At 34.6% G+C, this 21932-nt stretch overlaps 1 protein-coding gene across 1 annotated transcript in view; it reads left to right on the top strand.

Annotated features, from left to right (window-relative positions):
• The window catches only part of MGAT4D (MGAT4 family member D), a 50026-nt gene that overhangs the window by 22441 nt on the left and 5653 nt on the right, over positions 1-21932 (top strand). Inside the window, exons 5-10 of the mRNA XM_036852563.1 lie at positions 1871-1917; positions 8451-8564; positions 10069-10144; positions 11452-11566; positions 14118-14248; positions 17632-17739. Coding sequence (XP_036708458.1) covers positions 1871-1917; positions 8451-8564; positions 10069-10144; positions 11452-11566; positions 14118-14248; positions 17632-17739 — 591 coding nt within the window. The remainder of the gene's footprint in view (positions 1-1870; positions 1918-8450; positions 8565-10068; positions 10145-11451; positions 11567-14117; positions 14249-17631; positions 17740-21932) is intronic.

Genomic DNA, 21932 nt, shown 5'->3' with positions numbered 1-21932 from the left:
GTCTTGCCTCTAATGCCACATAAAATTATAAAGTATGGTATAAATATTAACAGCATAAGACCTTTCAGAGGGGAATTTGGCAAAATGTGTCAGATTTTAAATGCGTATATCCTTTGAATCAGAAATGTCAATTCTTGGGAGTTATCCTAAAGAGATAATCAGGTCAGAATTTAAAAATAATAAAAATATGACAGTATAGTACAGTAGTTGAGAACACAGACTGGATCTAGACTGCCAAGGTTCAAAGGCCAGCTCTTCCACTTCCTGGCTTGTAAGCTTGAGCAAGTTCCTTAACTTCTCTATGCTTCACTTTCCTTATTTGTAAAATAATGATGATATTGCCTATAGTATAGGGTTGTTTGGGCCATTAAATTAGCTGATAGAGTATTTACAGTGACACATACTAAGTGTTCAGTATGGTGCATGACACATACTAAGTGTTCAATAAGTGATAAGTTCAAAGCTGTTCAGTGCACTATTGTTTTATAATAGCGTAATATTAGAAACAACCAAAATATCTACCAATAAGAGACTAAGTACTTATGTCTACATTGCAATAATCTGTAACCACTGAAAGGAGAATGAATATCCACATTCACTGATATAGAACGATGTCCATATCATACTGTTGACTGAAAAAAGTTGTGAAGTATCATGTTTAACATTATGTTGTCTATGGAAAATGTGATAGAAAAAAGGAAGGAAGGAAAGAAAGAGGAAAAAATAGACAGATGATAGAATATGTAAAGAAAAAAAGAGAGTGGGCAAACCTTAGAATGATGGTCTCCAAAATATAAATAATGGTTGTCTCTTGATATTGGGAGTTAAAGGGATCTTTGCTGTCCTATAAAATTTTTTTCTCTGTTGTTTGAATTTTCTAGAAAAAACATGTCTTAGAATGCAGAAAAACTCTAAACAAAGCAAGCAATAGAAGAATTAATAGGAAAATAGAAATAAGAGGTTAAACATTCTCTCCAAGTTTATTTTCTTAATATTGGAAGCATATACATAATCTCCAAAATGTTTTATGACACCACCATGTGTTGCATATTACAGTACTATGTTTAAAATATGTTTCAGTGTGCTTCGTGTTTAGTGCTTCTAAAATATGTTTCAGAAATAGCTGGTGATTCAATTTTTGGCTATCTTAAGAAACTTAAGTACTGTAATAGAGTTGCCTGCATCATGGCTGATATTTTTAAACAAGCAGTCTAACTATATACATTCAAAATTGCCTTTCAGACTACTCAGATTTGACAGTAGAACTATAAGTATTCAAAATATTTTCAGAATTTTGTACTGGGAATTCTTGTGGGCCCTGAGGCTGCATCTTGTAAATGCCATAGATTATGTAAAAAAAAATTACCTGAAAGTATAAACCACCGAAAGCTACTTACAAATGAGTCTGTCATCTAATCTAGCAGAGTAAATACACAAAGTTTGTTGATGGAAGAAAATTGGGGAATCAAGCCGAGAAATACTGCCTGGAAAAATGTGGTATAATTGTGAAGTAAGCTTGCTGTTATATAATACTCATAAAATGAAGACACTTTCAAAGAAGAGCAGTTCTTTGAAATAAGCCATCCTATTTTTAGGACAAAACTGTTCTAGATACATAAGCTTTATATACTAATTTTTAAGTGTAAATAATGTGTAGTGATATTTCATATTGTGACAAAGAGAAAATAAAGTATTTTCAGTATTCCAGTCAGATCTTTTAGACGCATGGATATTTTAAATCCTTTCATAGAAAGTAAAAATGCTAGAAATTATTAAGACATAATAACATTTCACAATAAACTAGATTAGCATGTATTAGTAGAACTATAGGTCATGCTTAGTTTCAGTAAAATATTTCTCTCATTTTTAGAGTAACGAAGATTATTTAAAATCTGTGGTTGACATGATTACAAAAAAGTAAGTACTTTGTGATAAATTTAAAAATAACTGTTCTTTCATTTTTCTATCCTGTTTTTTTCTGTCCAATTACATGATTTTATTAGTGATCATATTCTTTTTAATAAGTGTAGCTGTACAGAAAAAAACCTGCAGTTCTATCAATGCTGTGATGAAGTGTAGCTTATAATTTCCCCCTAATTTTGTACCTATTAAAATCCATATTTGTCATGTTATTATTGTTATAATAGCTATTCCCCATGAAATCCATGGCCTCTGAGAGAAACCTACTAGATTATTTTTAAAATATTCTTGCGTTTCTTACTGTATGAGGTTAGTTTCACTGCTTCTGCTTACAACCTCCTGCTGTATGCAGCCCGGGAGATGCAAGCACATGCTGATGAATCAATATGAAGTTATTTATCAAGCAAGGTGCTGTGGAATGGACCCAGCCTCCCAAATCCTTATGTTTAAGCGGGCGATACAACTGGTAAAAAGCAAATCACAGCCAGGAAGCTAGTGTTATAGTGGCATGGGGAAGGCATTGTGAGAACATATAGAGGAGGAAGTATTTCACTTTACCTGCAGATACCAAGGACTTTCCTGAGAAGATAATAACTGAACTGAGTCCACGTGTAAGTAGACATGCTTCGGGCAGATAGAAGGAGGAGGGAATGCCTGGCAAATAGAATTGCTTGAGAAGGCAGAAGGGCCAGAAAGGAGCATGCTACTTTATGGGAAATATAAGTATATCCTGAATGTAGTAGGTGTTTGGAATTGAGGAAAGATTGGTGGGAGATAAGGCAGGTCATGATGAGATCATGAAAGGCCTTACGTATGACGCTAAAGATATGTGCTTTTTTTTTTTAATAAATTTATTTTATTTATTTAGTTTTGGCTGCATTGGGTCTTCGTTGTTGCGCGTGGGCTTTCTGTAGTTGTGGTGAGCGGGGGCTACTCTTCGTTATGGTGCGTGGGCTTCTCCTTGCAGTGGCTTCTCTTGTTGCAGAGCATGGGCTCTAGGCACACGGGCTCAGTAGTTGTGGCGCACAGGCTCAGTAGTTGTGGCTCGTGGGCTCTAGAGCGCAGGCTCAGTAGTTGTGGCGCACGGGCTTAGTTGCTCCGCGGCATGTGGGATCCTCCCGGACCAGGGCTCGAACTCGTGTCTCCTGCATTGGCAGGCGGATTCTTTTTGTGTTTTTGGCAGGCGGATTCTTAACCACTGCGCCACCAGGGAAGCCCAGGATGTGTGCTATTTGTGCTACAGGCTAGGGTTGCACACACGGCCTTCAAGCTGAATCTGGCTAACAGGCTTGTTTGCTTCAGCCAGCAGTGTTTTGCTTTGTTTGTTTTTCCTCACCAAATAGCTCTAGCAGATGAAGCAAAGTTATTCTAGTCAAAAGAATTCCAGCCAGTGACTGTAGAATAAATAGAATTAGAAGATCACCATTTTGAAAAGTAACTGATTCAGGCATATCATGAAGTGACAGGTGGATGAGGAGCTTTGCAAGGAAGGTGTACCAGTCAGCATCCAAGCAGGAAACTCTTGGTAGTTGAGAGGGAATAGAGAAAATTTAATACAAAAAATTGGCCAAAAAAGTTTACAAGAGCTGAGAGAAGAAAAAGGAGAAGAAAGGAAACAGGAGAAGCATAAAGGGAGATGAGATCGTACCCTGAGGTCTGAGGTTGGGCGCACGGTCTGCTGCACCGTGGTCAGTGCCGGGACAGAAGGTCCTAGCCGGGCAGCCTCCATCAGAGCTGGTGCCCCCATGGACCGTGTCGCTCCTGCAGTGCTGTCACCGTGCTCCGTGCCGCCGTGGGAGACTTCACCAGAAACCGACCTTAGGGAGAACGTCCGCCTTTTCTACTGCTTTCCAGTCTCTTGTTACTTACTGCCAGGAGGGCCTACCTGAAGGAGCTAGCAAGGGGCCTGCAGACCCCTGCCCTGTAATACACGGCACAGCAGAAGTGCAAGACTGTGGGCTGAGAGCAGACGGGTAATTAGCAAAAAGGGATTGAGTTCCCCCACCTGAACCTCTGACGAGTCTCAGTATCACTGCACCGTAGAGAGTCAGGGGGTTTGACTCCTGTTGTGACGCACATGAAATACACCAAGAAGTACCTGTAGGGAGTTATTGCCTACCACCCTCCAAAAATAAAACAAAACGACCTTGAATCTGTCAACGAAAATTCAGTTAACAATCGAGTTAAGAAAAAAAGGAATTTGAGTCAAGCCAAATTGAGGATTAAAACCCTGGAGACAGACTCTCAGAAGCTCTGAGGACTGTTCCCCCTGGTAGAAGTCAAAGGCACAGTCAGGTACATGCTTGAGACAAAGGATCGTATATCAAAATGATGTACTGATATTCTACATAAAATTCACCAAAGATACCTAGTCCAGGTAAGCACATACAAAGTGAGCAGTAAGTCACTACAGCCCCTTACAGAGTTGAGAAAGAATGCTAATCTTTTAAGAAGTTACATCAGGAGAAAGGGGAAAAAAATTGACCTTTACGGACTAGCTGGCATTCCCATCTTTGAGGAGGTTAATGTGTGATGCAAATGCACATTGTACACTGCGGGGGAGTGTTGGGACAAAGGCAATTTTATGCTTAAATTTGTCCTTGTCCTGCCTTAAAATATAAATTTTATCTCACCAAATTGAACCAAGCCTTTAAAGCTAAACTGCAGTTTAAAGTACATACAGTGAATAGAGGAAGCAATCTGGAGCGAATCCCCAAGATGTGGGACATTCTTTAGGACAACTGACCCACTTCTTTCAAAAAGACAGTTGCATAGGGAAAAAGAAAGAAAAACTAAAGTGACTGGTCTAGATAATAAGCTTAAAAAAAATATATCAGATGACCTATTACAATGAGAGGATCTTAAGTGGATACTCATTTTGAACATCCTACCCCCGGCCCCCGCCATTAGATCCTGTAGTTAGACTACTAGGGACGTGTGAATATCAACTGAGTATTATGTGATGTTAAGTAATTATTCTTAATTTTGTGAGATGTGATACTGTCAGGTCGTTATGTAAATAAATGTCCTATTTAAATTTTCACACTGAAGAATTTAAGGGTGAAATACAACATCCAGAATTTGTTTTAAAACATTACTTCAGCAAAAAATATGGGCTGCATAGATGAACAAGTAAAAAATTAATGGTTGTTGAAATCAGGCGAGTTGGGACTTGTTGTATTTCTACTTTCGTGTATTTTGGGTAATTTCATAATAAAAATGGAAGGAATTAGACTATTCTCAATGAGCTTAACTGATGGGGAGAAAAGTTAAAACACACTAGCTCGAAGAGAGACATGTTTGGGGATTTTTGAGATGGGAGCATCTTGAGTGTTTTTCTGTGTGTTCAGGTGAAGAGGGAGGAAGCTGATAAAGCCAGGGCTATGGGGGATTGGATGCAAGGTGCACATGGAAGGAGATTCAGGCAGGACTAAGACTGAAGAAAAAAAGGGATGAGAATGGGTGAAAGAGTAGAAAAAAAGTAGTTTGGGGAAGGAAGGTGAGATGAAAGAATTCCCTCCTTAAAGGTCTCTCTTTTCTCTGTGAAGGAGATAAAGATCATTCGTTGAGAATGAGGGATTGATTGGCAGTATATGAACTTGAGAACAGTATTGAAGGCTTGAAATAGCTGATGTGTATAAAGGAGATGGAGTTGAACAAGATTAAGTAAAACACCATGGATGTCTAGTTCTCCCCAAAGAAGATTCCCCAGGAGAAAAGTTGCCTTATGCTTGAATCCTTGAAGTGTTCTCGTATTCCATGCTATCATCTCAGTTGCTTTATTCTGAATAATAACCCACTGTTTGGAGAAGACACATTAGCCTGAAGTGACTTCAATCTATGCTAGTTTGGTATCCTTATAAGGGATTCTTGAATCAGTTAAAAGGAAGGCAGAGGTTTACAAACAATTCCTGTGGATATGACTACATAATTGCAAGCAGTTGTTTCATGACCTTTAAACATTCGTCAAAACATTTACTACTCTCTGTCAACTATAAATGTATGGAAAAATGAAAAATATAGTAAAGCTAATATTCATTTAGTACACTGTAATGTAAAACATGGAGGCACATGAAAAAATGCTAAAAACTTCTAATCATCAGAGATAATGCAAATCAGAACCACAATGAGATATCACCTCATACCTGTCAAAATGGCTATCATCAAAAAGTCTACAAATAATAAATGTTAGTGAGGGTGTGGAGAAAAGGGAACCCTTGTGCACTATTGGTGGGACTGTAAGTTGGTGCAGCCACTATGGAAAACAGTATGGAGGTTCCTCAAAAAACTAAAAATAGAACTACTGTATGATCCAGCAATTCCATTGCTGGGTATATATCTAAAGAAAATGAAAACACTAATTCGAAGAGATACATGCACCCCAGTGTTCATTATTTACAATCGCCAAGATATGGAAGCAACCTAAGTGCCCATTAACAGATGAATGGATGAAGAAGATGTGAGATATATGTACATAATGGAATATTACTCAGCTGTAAAAAAGAATGAAATTCTGCCATTTGCAACAACATGGATGGATTAGAGCAGGGGTTCCCAACCCTGGGGCCGAGGACCGGTGCTGGTCTGCAGCCTGTTAGGAGCCGGGCCGCACAGCAGGAGGTGAGTGGTGAGAAAGCGAAGCTTCATCTGCTGCTCCTCATCGCTCCCCATCACTCCCAACACCGCCTGAACCATCACCCCATGTCCATGGAAAAATTGTCTTTCACGAAACCGGTCCATGGTGCCAAAAAGGTTGGGGACTGCTGGATTAGAGAGTATTACGCTCAGTGAAGTAAGTCAGAGAAAGACAAATGCTCTATGTTATCACTTATATGTGGAATCTAAAAAAACAAACATGCAGATAACAAAACAGAAACAGACTCACAGATACAGTGGGAAGAGGAAGAGGGGGAGGGGCGAGATAGAGACACAGACAACTGTGTATAAAATAAATAAGCAACAAGGATATATTGTACAGCACAGGGAAATATAGCCATTATTTTGTAATAACTTTAAATGGAGTATAATCTATAAAAATATTGAATCACTACGTTGTATACTTGAAACTAGTATAATATTGTAAACCAACTGCAATTAAAAAAAAAATAAGTAAAACATGGAAATCATTGAGAATAAAGTATTTTATTTCTTTTAGAAAATTTATCAAGAGTAGTTTAAGCAGTATTTGCCTTCTTCTTGTCATATAACTTAAAATTCAGAGGGAACGTTTTTTTTATGCTTTGGCAAATTGTCATACTCCTTTCTGAGTTTAGATCAGGCTCCTACATTTTATCATTTGCATTTTCAATGTCATGAAACATCTCTGAGAGTTCCTTTAATGCGAAGTTCTTTGCCAGCATCACATCCTATGGGACATCCTTTTCCTTACAGCCATTTTCCTCATTTATGTCAGGTAAGTTCACCCTCACTAAGCGCCTGTGGCCGCACGTCAAGAGTCTCTGGAGAGGGAGGTGGCAACGTTCCCAGGGTCAGCGGTCTTCGAGTCACATCCAGAGTCAGTTCCAGCATTATCACCTACTGCACTTTCATCTATTGGCCAATTCCCTCTTTTGATTATTTTTGTTCAGTGTCACGTGGGACTGTTTATCACTGGCAGACAAGGAGGCAACACAATTGCATGTTTTGCTGCCTGTCAGTGAACTGAATAATAGATGCACATAATTGAAATCATGCATATAAACTCTGTCTTGTTTCCATATAAATAAATAATATAAAGCCTAAATTTAAATCTCATTTAAAGTCATTTATCTCTAAAGGAAAACCATTTAAAATGCTGTACCTGGTCTCTCATTCTTTACCTTGATGGTACGAGATTTATATTACAGCTTTTGTGAGCAATACTTTATGCATTTAAATGATGTCCTTGTTGGTCTATAAATATTAACTTTTAAAACTTTTAAAATATTAACTCTTTAAAATAAAGAGTCTAAAAAATATACATACTCCTTGGGAATAGTGGTTGGGACTCCGTACTTTCACTGCAGAGGGTCCGGGTTCGGTCCCTGGTTGGGGAACTAGGATCCCACAAGCTTTGAGGTGTGGCCAAAAAAAATTTATATATATATATATATATATATATATATATATATATTTGTGTGTGTGTGTGTATACACACACACACACACTCCTCCAAAGAGTTATGGACAAGAGTCACACTTAAATATTCTAATGTTCTTGCTCTTTTACAGTTACTGTATTATGCTAACTAGTCCATTAACTTCAATCTGTCAGAGTGCATATCTGACTGAAAACTTGAAAAAGTCAAAGTACCTATAATTTTTATGAGGAAATTAATTTTATATTGTACATTTTTATTTTTTATAAGGGTCACTAACTTATGAAAGAAATATTTTGGCTAAAAAGTATTAGCTTTATGATGTTGATATCAGGTATATCATGAAGTCATTCAAATCAAAATATGTGGACATACATAAGGAAATTCTTTTTAAGTATTTATGTTATTTTGGTAAGTCAAATATTCAATTATAAGCTTCCACTTCTATTTATAGATTCAAAAGGCAACTGATGTCTGGGTCCTTAGAAGTCATTTCAATACCTGCTTATTTTTATCCAAACATATCACATGCCAAGCAATCAACTGATGACTCAGAAAAATTAGAGAGGTATGATATATTAGAAAATAGTATCCTTAAATAACTAACTTCATCTGATGAAATGTTGGAATCAGCATCTAGTAGTTAGTATTTCAAGCACAATGGTGTCCTGGAGCCAGTTCCTGTTGGCTGGCACCTAGATTCTACTCCCAGCTTTTCTGTTTGCTGATCACCCTAGGCAGGTAATTTAGCCTTTTTTTTTTTTTTTTTTTTTTTTTTTAGCTTCCTCAACTTTGTAGTGTGTATAATAAAATCCACATTACATATATGGAGAAGTCATTGTGAAAATAAAATATGGTAGTATTTATGAAAGAATTCTGAAAAATTCAAAGCTCTATACATATATAAAGGATTGCTATTGTTCAGTTATAAATGTGGTATGTATTACAAGTATAATAATTTGGTTCCTCAAAACTCAGTAGGGCAAAAGATGTCAAGTTTCAGAAAAAGGTCTTATCCCAATAAGTTTATTGGCACTGGCTTTTTAAAAAAAAATAATAAATGGTACGTCAGAATCTAGAAATCTTTGAAGATTTTGTTTTGCTTTTAATTAATGACCTACATTTTACCCAATTTTTAGAGTCATAAAGCTGGGAGACATTCTAGATCCTCATTTTTCCTTCTGCCCTTTATGTCTCCGTCATCATTTCATTTTTAGAATCTCTCTCTACATCATCCCTCTCACCCCCAGTCCTCTGCCTTGGACTTAGTTCAGACCATTAGAGGTCTATTGGCTTTCCTTAATCCTAACCTAGCCTCTCCTCCAGTTCATTCTCCATACTGTAGCCAGAAGAATCCTTTTTCATATGAGATCAAGTCCACAGTTTCCTGCAAGTCATCAAAGGCCCTTCATGACCTGGTTTCTGCCAACCTTACCGTCCTCAGCTTCCTTTCCATCAGCTCTCGGTGCGCTAACTCTGAGGTGACGCGCTCCTTCCCACGTTTGTGCCTTTGCAATACTGCTCTTCTACACTGAATGCCCTACTTCCTTCTGCTCTGCCCTCCCCATCTTATTATAAGTCATCATTGTCCATATCTTTATATAGCACTTGTCTAATTGCTCTAATTTTATGGTTTTTCTATCTTTCATGCTAGATTATGAGACCCAGAAGGACACGAACTGCACTGTGTGTTGCTCTCTGAATCTTCAGGACCTGGCCTAGCATCTAGCTTAGTATTAAATTAGAATGACAGTTCTTTATACTTTTATTTGAACAAGACCTAAGATCAGGAAGAATATTAACTTTATTATATAGATGATAATTTGACTAACCAAAACATAAAATAAATAGGCTATGCTTACCCTAGTTTAGCAATGGCAGACACTGTCCCCTGAATACAACTGGGAAACCTTTTAGTATAACTTATAAGGTATTCAGTTTCGCTTAATGTAGATAGTACTTTCTGTGAGTAAAGTGTAAAAAGAAGTTTGTTTTTAATTACTAAAATGTGCTTATAAATAAAAACTAAACAATATTGAAAAATATTAACAGATTTTATTACTTATCTCTAGTTGGCGAATCAAACAAGTATTAGATTTTTGTTTTTTGATGCTGTATGCCCAACCCAAAGCTATGTATTACTTACAGGTAAGTCCTTGTTATAAATATATAATTTAAAGTGGAAGTATTATATTCTTCTTCTTTCCTTCGATTCCTTCCTTCCTCACTGTATCCCTCCACTTTACTCTGTACTTAGAAAGTAGAAAATGTCCATTATATTAAAATGCCAAAAGGAAGCTTAAAATTGGTTCTATATTAGTCTTCTTGCTGGGTCACTATTAACAGAGGAAATTATAGTTACCTGAAGCAAACTGAAAAGAAATTCTCAAATTAGAAAAAAACAGAAATTGTACTGCTTACATGTTTCTGCCCACAGGTACATTAGATTAAACAAACATATTTTGAGCACTTATGTTAGACAGTGTATATGCTCAGCATTGCTACCCTACATTGCCACATTTTATGAGTAACACAGTTCTACAGTGCCTTACTGTGTTTGTGAAATAAATCAATTATATATAATTTGTACCTCCTAAGTTCCCACATATCGTTAAATAATAATACCACATTTCCCAACAGTTAGTATATACCTCACTATATGAGACAGTGTTCAGTTGTGAGAGGAGTTTACAGAATGTCATTGGAGAATAGAGAGAGGGAATTAGAAAAAGGCCTGAAGCCAGTTCTTCTCTTTTACTGGAAAAACCAAAATCCCTTTCGATCCCTAGTCAGTGGTAATATAATAGAAATATGAGATCCAGCCAATGTACTCGTCCCATTTTGGAACAACACAATTCTGTTTTGTGCCCTGGTATTGTGCCTGAGGACTTGCACATCTTCCGAACCATTTAGGAGGTTCTCTTCATCTATAGATTCCACATAATATGTATTAAACTTAAAAAGAAAATTCTAGTTTCCTTTCGACCCCTTCCCCCCTCTTACGGAGAACTATTTCTAGGCTTACTGGCACCATCCTTCTAACCAGCTAGTTGGGGATGGGAGGGCCAGCTCCCTTTTGTTATCTCTTTGCCAAACACAATTATCTGGCGCTAGAACATGAGACCTATCACCTAAACAAAAAGCCAGTTAGTCTTAACCTAGAAACTGAAGTAGTTGTCAGAGTGAAAATGGATTCAGATAAGTAGATGCTTCCAAAGAGGATTTAGATTGAATGTTCCTTTTAGTATTTAGGAAAGAAACTGATAATATCTGGTCTCAGAATCAGAAAATGAAAATTGACTAACAGGAAATACCCTCAATGAATTGAACTAAAAATCAATCTACTACCTCATAAAAACATTTTTTCAGTGTATTATAAGTATTTTCAGTTTTCAAGCTAATATAATTTGTTCCATGGAAGCATCAAAGGTACTAATGCCTTTTTTTTTTTTTAGCTAGAAGATGATATCTTAGCTAACAAGATGTACCTTACAAAAATCACAGATTTTATACATAACATCACTTCAAATAATTGGTTTTATATTGAGTTTTCCGTACTTGGATTTATAGGTAAGCAATGGATCTGTTTTGTGGGATCAAGATTTTTAGTACACAATAATCTGAAAAGTTTTTAAGAACTTATCAGAGTCTGTTACTAAATGGAAAGGAATGGTATGATTTCTATAAAGATACTATGAGTTTAATAGTAAAATCAGATTCAAGGATCTGAATTTCAGAAAATGTATTTTTAAACCAAATTTTTTTGTAGATGACAGTATAAAGAAACAGATTTACGTATTCACATTTTATAAAAACATAAGGCAGCTACCACTTAATTAATGCTAGCTACTGTGAGTCTGGCACACTTGTTAGCACAGTAACTAAGATGTACTTCTCTCTATTTTACGTAGAAAAATACTGAACTTCAAAGAATTAAAGTTGTAGAGGAAGAAATTTTAACAGAACTATTGTACTCTGAAGTCCTTTCAATTTCCAGTATGCCGAAGCTGACATGCTTAAAAAATATAAAAACATACGAATTATACCCACCACAGAAAAGTTCCTAAAATTGTGCCCATGATGTGATTGTTTTTACAGTTCTTCTGTAGACTTCCCTTTTGCTTCCTTCCCTTCGTTCCTCTCTTTCTTCTAGCCCTTTTTCTTTGATTTGACCCTCATGGCAGCAAGCCAAGTTACCTAATTCATTTCATATCACATGTCATCGTTGTTTCAAGCAGGATCCCTGTCTTATTTTATTCTTTTGTTTAATGCCCAACCCCTACCTCCACTTCTTCCCACGCCCATGATAGGTTTTGCACTCAGTATATTTCATTCAGAATATATATATATCACATACCATGTAAAATATTTGGTGTTTATCATGTTTGTACCTGTTTGAAAGTTACATAAATGGTGATGTGATAAGCCTATTCCTGTACCTTACATTTTTGTCCTCAAAACTAGATTTTATAACTGTCAATATATTGCTTTTATGTTCAGTTCATTTTTCTTACTGCTGCCTAAGTGCTACATAATAATCCGTTTGACTTACCCATTCCCAGATTAGTGGACCTTGGCTGCTTCCAACTGTCTGCTACCACAGAGAAATGGAGTGACATATATGTCCCCTGGGATGGGATCACTGAGGGCAAACATAGCTGGGTCTCTTAAGTACTGCCAGATTGCTTTGCAGGTTGGCTGTACAGTTTATACTCCCATAAGCAGTGCATCTGAGTTCCTGCTTCCCAGTATGCTTGATAACATTTGATTTTATCCATTAAAATTTTTATTTGCCAACGGGAGGAGTATAAAGCATTTCTCTGATTGCTAGTAAAATCCATCTGTTCTTCATACACTTACTTGACCACTTTTTTCCCAAACTTTCTGTAAAGTGGTGTGGAATCCAATTTTAAGGCCCCGAAGGTTTTTTTCTCAGCTTTGGTTACAATAAGAAGAAAAACTGTAGGTAACAGTAATACCTGCTGAAAAGCTTGGAGAGGTAATAATTTTGTTGGTTTATTACTTTGAGAATTTTAAATTCTTTTTTGTCTTTCTCAGTAAAGTCAGGTACCAGAAGGATAGAGAATATTCACATTCTGATCATCACAAGAGCACACTGAACAAGGAACACTGTATATGTGATACTGAATTCTTATTTAAGCTTAAATCTACAAAGGCTTTATTTTTTTGTTACCATAATAACAGTTCCATTATTAGTAGTTTCCAAAAACATGAGCTTGCTAAATAGAATTTTCAGAATGCTGACAGCAGATAAGGAAAACAAAAATATTAAATCAACCGTTTCTATCATTAAATCACTTGTTTTGGCTACTGTATAAATAGGTGCCAAAAAATTCAGATACAACCATATACTTAATCAGGTGACCCATATAGACGCAAGTCTTAGTGAAAAACTGAAACATTCCTACATCCTACTATCATGTTTATTAAATGGCTAAATGTGTCTTACACTGTTTAAAGTGAACATTTACCTGACTCTTATACCTTCAACTTTATTTTAAAATTAAAGATGCAGTGTATTAGAAATAATTGGATGTAATGAAATCATACTTTAAAATATAGTAAATCTTTGAGTCATAAATACAAAAGAAAAATAACATTCTTATAAAATAATGCTCAAATATTGAAATAATACTGTATTTTAATCAAAATTAAGTATTAAAAGTAAAAACTGTGGTAGATTGATAAAGTTCTACATAAGTCAGTTTACAAATCACAGTTTCTGAAAAATTAAGTGAAATTAAGAGTACAAGTCCTATACTTTCCATTTAATTTATATGTCTTACACGTGATTTAGACAGTTGATCCTCATGAGTTATCAATTTCCTAAGAGTATTCACTATTCTAAGCTTGTTTCATACTTTTCCCCCCAGAAGTGGTAGTTCTTAACACTGAAGCAGATATATTATTTTACTTCATTATCCTCCAACTTCATTAATGCTTTATACTTTATTTGTAAGGAATAGGATATATTTAATTTTTACTAATTTGTGCTCTTTTCCCATGTTAATGGAATGAACAACTCTATATAAGGGTTATGTTATGATACATAGTATAAACACTCAAGGGTTATTGGGATTTGTTTACTTTTCCTCCATAGGGAAGCTATTTAAATCTGAGGACTTAATTGACTTCGTACATTTCTTTTTAATGTTCTACAAAGATAAACCCATAGACTTGCTCTTGGGGGACATTTTTCAGGTAAAGATGTGTAACCCAGGAGAAACTCTTGTGAGTATTTCTTTACTTTGTATTTTTAGGAAAATACTATCTGTCTAATGTAGTTACATAAATTTTGTTTGCAAATTTAGTGCATCAATTTTTTAACTTCCCGTATCCTAAATTTTTACGGACACACCTACTAAATGAAGTAATGAGAGGTCAAAAATGCAGTGAAAAGTGGAAACAAAGGGACAAATAGTGAACAAATAGAAAAAATGATAGACATAAATCCAAACAAGTCAATATTTACATCAAATATAAATGGCCAAAATACACCAATTAAGAGACAGTTCATCAGAATGGATTGAATAACACTGTGCAATTAATTGCTGGCTATACTCAGTTCAAATATAATACTATAGATAGGTTAAAAGTAAAATATCGAAAAAGATATACCATGCAGACACTAATCAAAGGTAGCTTGATTATTATATTGCTTGTGGTAGCTACATTAATATCATAGTAGACTTCAGAGGAAAAAAATTGACAAGGGATCAAGAAAGATACTATATACTGATAAGAGAGTCAAATCACCAAGAAACATATAACAGTCCTGAAAGTACATGCATGTAGCAACAGAGCCTCACAATACATGAAACAAAATATGACAGAACTGAAAGGAGAAATAGATGAGTCCACAATGATAGTTGGAGACTTCAGCACTCCTCTCTCAGTAAGCCACAGAACTAGTAGGCAGAAAACAACAAGGTGATAAAAGAACTGAACAACACCATCTACCATCTGGATTTAACTGATATTTGAAAAAACACTACAGTACATCCAACAACAGTAGAAAAGACATTCTTTTCAAATACACTTAGAAGAGTAACCAAAATAGACATGTATCATAAAACAAAGCTTAACAAATTTAAATTGAAATTGTGAAAATTATATTCTCTGACAACAGTGGAATCAAGATAGAAATTAATATCAGAAAGATAACTGAAACATCTACAAATACTTGGAAATTAAACAACACGTTGTTTTTAAACAACACATTTTTAAATAAACCATGGTGAAAGAGGGAGTCTCAAGGGAAATTAGAAAATACTTTGAACTGAATGAAAATGAAAATACAAGGTATCAAAATTTGTGGGATGCAGCTAAAGCACCGCTTAAAGAGAAATTTGTAACATGAAATCTTTATCTTAGAAGAGAAGAAAGATCTCACGTTAATAATCTCAGCTTCCACCTTAAGAAACTAGAAAAAGAAGAGCAGAATAAACCCAAATCAAACAGAGAGAGAAAATAATAACTATAAGAGCAGAAAGCAACAAATCGAAAATGTGAAAGTGGTAGAGAAAAATCAATGAAACCAAACGCTGGTTCTTTCAAAAGAGCGATAAAACTGACAAATCTCTAACAAGACAACAAGGAAAACCCAAAGACATAAATTACCAATATTAAAATGAAAGAATATCATGATATACAATGTATTGATAAATTAGACTTCATCAAAATTAAAACCTTTCATGCTGCAAAATTTACTGTTAAGAGCGTGAGATGCCACAAACTAGGAAAAAATATTTCTAAATTCCATATATATGTTTGTATGTACATAATTCTAATAAAATATGTACTTTATATGTTAAAAACTTCAAAATGCTGATGAAAGAAATAGACATATCATGATCATGGATTGGGAGACCCAACATAGTAAATATGCGAATGCCCCCCCAGTTGATCGATGGATTTAACATAATTCCAATCAAAATCCCAGCAGGATTTTCTTTGATGGATACAGACAAGCTGATTTTAACATTTAACCTTTTTAAGAAAAAGCAAAGGCAAAGATTAGCTAAAATGATTTTGAGAAAGAAGAATGAAATTGGAGGCATCATCACACTACTTGATTTTAAGTCTTACTATAAAGCTACAGTAATCATGATGAGTCTTCAGAGGCAAAGGGATAAACATATAGACCCATGGAACAGAATAGTCCAGAAATAGGTCCACAAAAATATGGCCAATTGATATTTGACAAAGGAGCATACCCAATTCAATGGAGAAAGACTTTTCAACAAATGTGTATTGGATCTGTTAGATATCTGTCTATCTATCAATCTATTTAAAAAAAGAATCTCAACCTAAACATCACACCTGATACAAACATTATTTCAAAATAGATCATCTATCTAAATATAAAACATAAAACTATAAAACATTTAGAAGAAAATATAGGAAAAATATCTTCAGGACCCAGGACTAGGTGAAGAACTGTTAGACACTAAACACTTGATCCATTTTTTAAAAGTTGGTAAGTTGGACTTCATCAAAATTAAAACCTTTTGTGTTGCAAAAGTTACTGTTAAGAAGACGCCACAGACTAAGAAAAGATATTTGTAAATCCCATATACAACAAGGATTTGTGTCCAGAATATATAGAAAATTTTCAAAACTCAACAGCAGGGTAACAACCCAATTGAAAAATAGGCACGAGACTTGAACAGACTCTATCTAGGTGGTTTCTCCCTTATTACCATAAGCAATGAACTCAGCTTTGCCTTGTCAACAGGTTATTTGGTGGGTATTTTGGGGGAGCCAGCATTTGATAATACCCTCCCACTGGAACTTCTATTAAAAGATCTGAAAATATTACCATATTTGCTAAATTTTAACTCCTCAACTAATCTTATCTGACCTTAATTTAGTTTCACATTAACTCTAGATTCTTTAATTACTTTACAGTTATAAACACAATTCTTTAATATTTCCTACATTAATATTGAGTAGAAATGAATTTAAATAAACTTGCTATTTAAAAATTATTGTGTACATAAATTTGAGATGTATTTTTATGAATTTTCTATGTATACATTACCTAAAATAATTCTCAGATAGCAATCATAATCATTTCAAATGTTTGTTTTTAACAGGAGTGATTTCACAGGTCACTTTCTTATTTTTATTTTTAAGGAGATTATCCAAGCCTTTTCCATGCAGTATAATATTGGCTCTTTGTTTTAGTCATACACTTTTTAAGAAGAAATTGAGGAGGGTTAGGAATTAATCAATGATTAGGGAGAGAATAATGTAGTCTGAGAGAAATGGATAGACAGGAAAATACCAAAAACTTTATGTTATTGGAATAAAGAGAAAGGAGAGGAAAATTATAGTTGGTACAACAGTAGCCTGATTTCCTAATGAACTAACAGAGTTCATGAAAATACATGTATTTATATCTTAACTTTTTTGTTCCATAATTCTTATGAAGAAAAAGCTTAGGATTAAATGTTTTGTTTAAATTTTAAAATAGCAATATAGAACTACTTAGGCCAAAAAAAAACTAGGCAAAAACTAATATAATAAAAAGTTCTGCCATCAGTAAATGCAATAAAAAGGAGTATTTGGGTTTTTACATAAGATGGTTGTTTCTCTTACTTTTCCTCCAGGAGAAATGTACAGAACGAAATAAGCATATTCGCATTCGATATAAACCTTCTCTTTTCCAGCATGTGGGTATACAGTCATCATTCCCTGGAAGAGAACAATATTTCAAAGTAAGTAATTTGAAATGTAGTTGAGTAATGTACAATGTTTCATGAACTTATAAAATATTTAGAAAAGGAGTGATGAGAATATGAGAGAAAATTGTTTGAACACAATTCATCTCATGCAGAAGTATTTGTTATGAAGAGCAATCATCTTTACAAGACCCAAGTTACCTGACATGGTTAGAAAAATCCAGCCTATGTAAACTTCTATGACTTATTGTTCCCAGCTGTACAATTCAAATAATGAGACTAAAAAAAGAGTTTTGAAAATTATAATAAAATTCACTATTTTAGTCTAATATTCAAAATTATAAAAGAATATTTCAAAAATAAAATGCCTCTATTATTGAATTTAAATGTATCAACATTCTTATTTCAGACCGCTGTTTACCAAATGAACAAAAATTCAGCATTATTTGGTTTTTAATCTTTTCTAAGTTTTTCATCATTTTTGAAAACAATGTTATTTATAATTGATCTAGCATCTTGGTGGGGTAGAAAAAGCAAGGACTTCAGAGTCAAAACACCTAGTTTTTAGTTGTGGTGACCTATGTACATGATACTGGGCAAGCCCTACCACACTCTTCAGAGCTTTCTTCATCTATAAAATGAGGAGTTTAAGTTAAATGAGCCTTAAGATATTGACCTCTCTATCCTTCTTAGTTTCCTCACACAACAAAGCAAATGACTCTTTAATCCTCTGTCAGTTGAAATGAGAGAAATGCACATAAACATCCTCCCATTATTTCATCCATTGTGTATCACCTGCCCTCTTTCCACCTTTTCTACTCTATCTCTGTGTATTTATTGTATTTCACTCTTTGGGACAGTGCCTCAGAGTGTGAACTCAGTAAACATTAGCTGTTAGCTATCAGGCAAGGTGGAATTCAAGATTAAAAGTGGTTGTCGAACAAGACAAAGAAGTGTCTGGAATAATGAAAACTTAACTGTTATGAATCTTTATGCAAAAAGTAATACCATCAAAATACATAAAATATAGCCACAGGTGATGCAGAAAGAAATTGGTCTATACCATTCTACTAGGGATTCTTTTTTTCCATTATATTTTTTTGCCAGATAAGATATTTTAACCTCATCATTGTAAATTTGAGACAGATTAAGGAGAATGTACATCTAATCACTCATACTTTGATGTTATAATCTTAGCATTTTTTTTTATTCTTCATACAACATAAAACAGAAAGAAATAGCAATCTAATGATGTGTCAAATGTGATTATATTAAATTATTTTTAAAATTTCTAACAGGATATCTATTATTAGGAATTTCATAATTTTAACACCTTCTTTAAAAATGATCAGAATCATTCTTTGGAAAAAATGGCATATCAAGGGCTTCCCTGGTGGCGCAGTGGTTGAGAATCTGCCTGCCAATGCAGGGGACACGGGTTCGAGCCCTGGTCTGGGAAGATCCCACATGCTGCGGAGCAACTAGGCCCGTAAGCCACAACTACTGAGCCTGCGCGTCTGGAGCCTGTGCTCCACAACGAGAGAGGCCGCGACAGTGAGAGGCCCACGCACCGCGATGAAGAGTGGCCCCTGCTCGCCGCAACTAGAGAAAGCCCTCGCACAGAAACGAAGACCCAACACAGCCAAAAATAAATAAATAAATAAATAAATTTATTAAAAAAAAAAAAAAAGATCACTGATCACAGACCACCATAACAAATATACTAATAATTTTTTTAAAAATGGCATATCAAGGATTAGACTATTTCTCAACTTTCTTCAGAGTGGATAAGAGATTATATCATATTAAACAAAGTTAAACTTCAATAATAAAGCGGTAAGTGTAAAAATTGATATAAATATATAGAAAATTATCAGATATTTATTAATATTATGTTATTTTATATTCTTATTTGTGTATTTTTAAAATTTTATGCATGTAACTTTCTGATACATTCGCTAATACTGTTTCAGAAGGACCAATTTCCTTTTCCCTTTTTATCATATACTGTGGATGTACAATGAATTTGGAGACAACAGATCTGAGTTTGAAGCCTCATTCTTATCAATAGATGCAACAATATGGATAAATTGCTAAAACACTATGCTAAATGAAAAAAGCCAGGTGCAGAAGACTACGTACTGTACAATTTTATTTATATAAAATTCTAAAATAGGCAGATTCTGATATCTCATTATGATTTTAATTTACATTTCTTTAATGACCAGTGATGTTGAGCATCTTTTCATGTGCTTTATGTGTTTTTTATATATTTGTATACATATATACATGTATAATGAAATATATTTTTAGGGTATATATTTTTTATGAAATATGTATATTTTTATGAAAAGTCTATTCAAATATTTGCCCATTTAAAAAATTGGGTTGTTTGCCTTTTTATTTTTGAATTGTAATAATTCTCTATGTAGTCTGACCACAGGTCTCAGCTATGCCTTGCCCTTTCATTTTCTTAACAGTGTCTTTCAGTGAACAAAATTTCAAGGAACAATTTTAATTTTGATAGAGTTCACTCCACTCAAACCTTTACTCCCTCAATATAGTTATATCATTGGTTAGCTCAGTATTCAATGATTTTATAATTATGAGACTATGAATATTATTTACACTAAAACTACATAGTGTAATCTTTCTACTCATCCTTTATACACAACTTCTTTTCTTTCGAGTTTTCAGTTTGCTTTATTTCAATGTACTTATCACTAATTCAGCCTCAGATTCTCAGTGAATTACCTAAATCTTTTCTTGATATATTCGAACATTAAAAAAATCATGAACGAATATTGAATATTATCAAATGCTTTTCTGCATTTATGTCACTTTCTAATCTTGACAGATCTGTCTCCTGAAGCCTTCTGACCAGTTCTGGCAGATATCTCAGGAACCTCCTGGGGCTTCCTTTGTCTCTTGAGTTGATTCCCCTATTTTCTGGATCCTGATCTAAATACATCATTTACATCATTCATTTCCTTGTTTGCTTTTGTGAAGTGCACCCACCAGTAATTTCTTGAGAAAGATGGTGTGAGATGTAAAGTCTTGGAGAAATAAAACATCTTAAAATGACTTCAGTCTATTACACTTAACTGTTAAATTGGCTGAGCAAACAACTCTGAATTGGAAATGATTCCCCCCATTTTTGAAGGTATTCAAGAGTGCAGCTGTTGAAAAGTAGTTAAAGCCATTCTAATTCCTGTTTCTTTGTATAAGACCAATTTTCCCATCTCTAAACCTTTAAAAATGTTCTTGTGACTGGGTTCTACAGTGTCATGATGATGGTATGGATCTATTTTTATCTATGGTGCTTGATATTTGGTGGGGCTTTTTAATCTTTAAACTCATGCTTCGATTCTGGAAAATATTCAAAAATTACTTTGTTGATGAATTTTTCCCCTTTCTATGCTCTTTTTAAGGAACCCTTTCTCAAATGCTAGATTTCTTGGATTGATGTTCTCTCTTGCTCTCTCCTTCCTATTATCTATCTATTTGCATTACTTTCTGGGAATTTTTCTAAATTTTGTCTTACATTCTTTGTATTAGTGCTTCTTCTTTGTTTTTTTGTTTTGCAGGGGAGGGCAGTTTTCATTGTCTGGTTGATTTGGTTGTTTTTTTTGTTTGTTTTGCTTAGTTTTAATTTCTAAGAACCCTTTCTGTTCTCCTAATGTCACTGCCTCTTTTTATAACATTTGGTTGTTATTTTATGATTGAAATAATTCCACTTACCCTCTGATGATTTTAATAGTTTTTAAAAAGATTTCTTCTTCCTGCATAGTTTCTCTTTCCTCTAAGTTTTTTTTTTTTTAATTGGTCCCTGTTTTTCACGTTAGAGGGTTTCCTCATATACGTAGTGATGGTAGGTTGTCTGTTCAAATGGAGAGAAAGCTGATTAGAGGATGCTGCACATGGCTGGATCTGTCCCTTTCACTGTATGGGGAGGAGTGGCTAGGTTCCTCCCTTGGGGAGTCCCCTATGTTAGTATCTTTAAGTCTTGCTTAAATTGCTAGAGAATCTGGGAGCCGAGTGGGCAAAGATAGATGGAGCTTTCAGTGTTCACTTTGTCAATATTCACTTATTTGTCCTGTTTTTCATTATTATCCCTACCCTGGTTTGAGTCTAGATACCCTCTGTTTTCCTTTTCAGAGAATTATCCTTCCGGAGTGGAGAAAAGATAGTCACCTGGATTCATGGGGCCGGAAAGGGTCTCTAGAGCT

Source organism: Balaenoptera musculus, chromosome 5 (genome assembly GCF_009873245.2).
Source record: "Balaenoptera musculus isolate JJ_BM4_2016_0621 chromosome 5, mBalMus1.pri.v3, whole genome shotgun sequence".
Classification (NCBI taxonomy): Eukaryota; Metazoa; Chordata; class Mammalia; order Artiodactyla; family Balaenopteridae; genus Balaenoptera; species Balaenoptera musculus.
The sequence above is the reverse complement of the archived record's forward strand: the minus strand, read 5'-3'. Positions and strand labels throughout refer to the sequence as shown.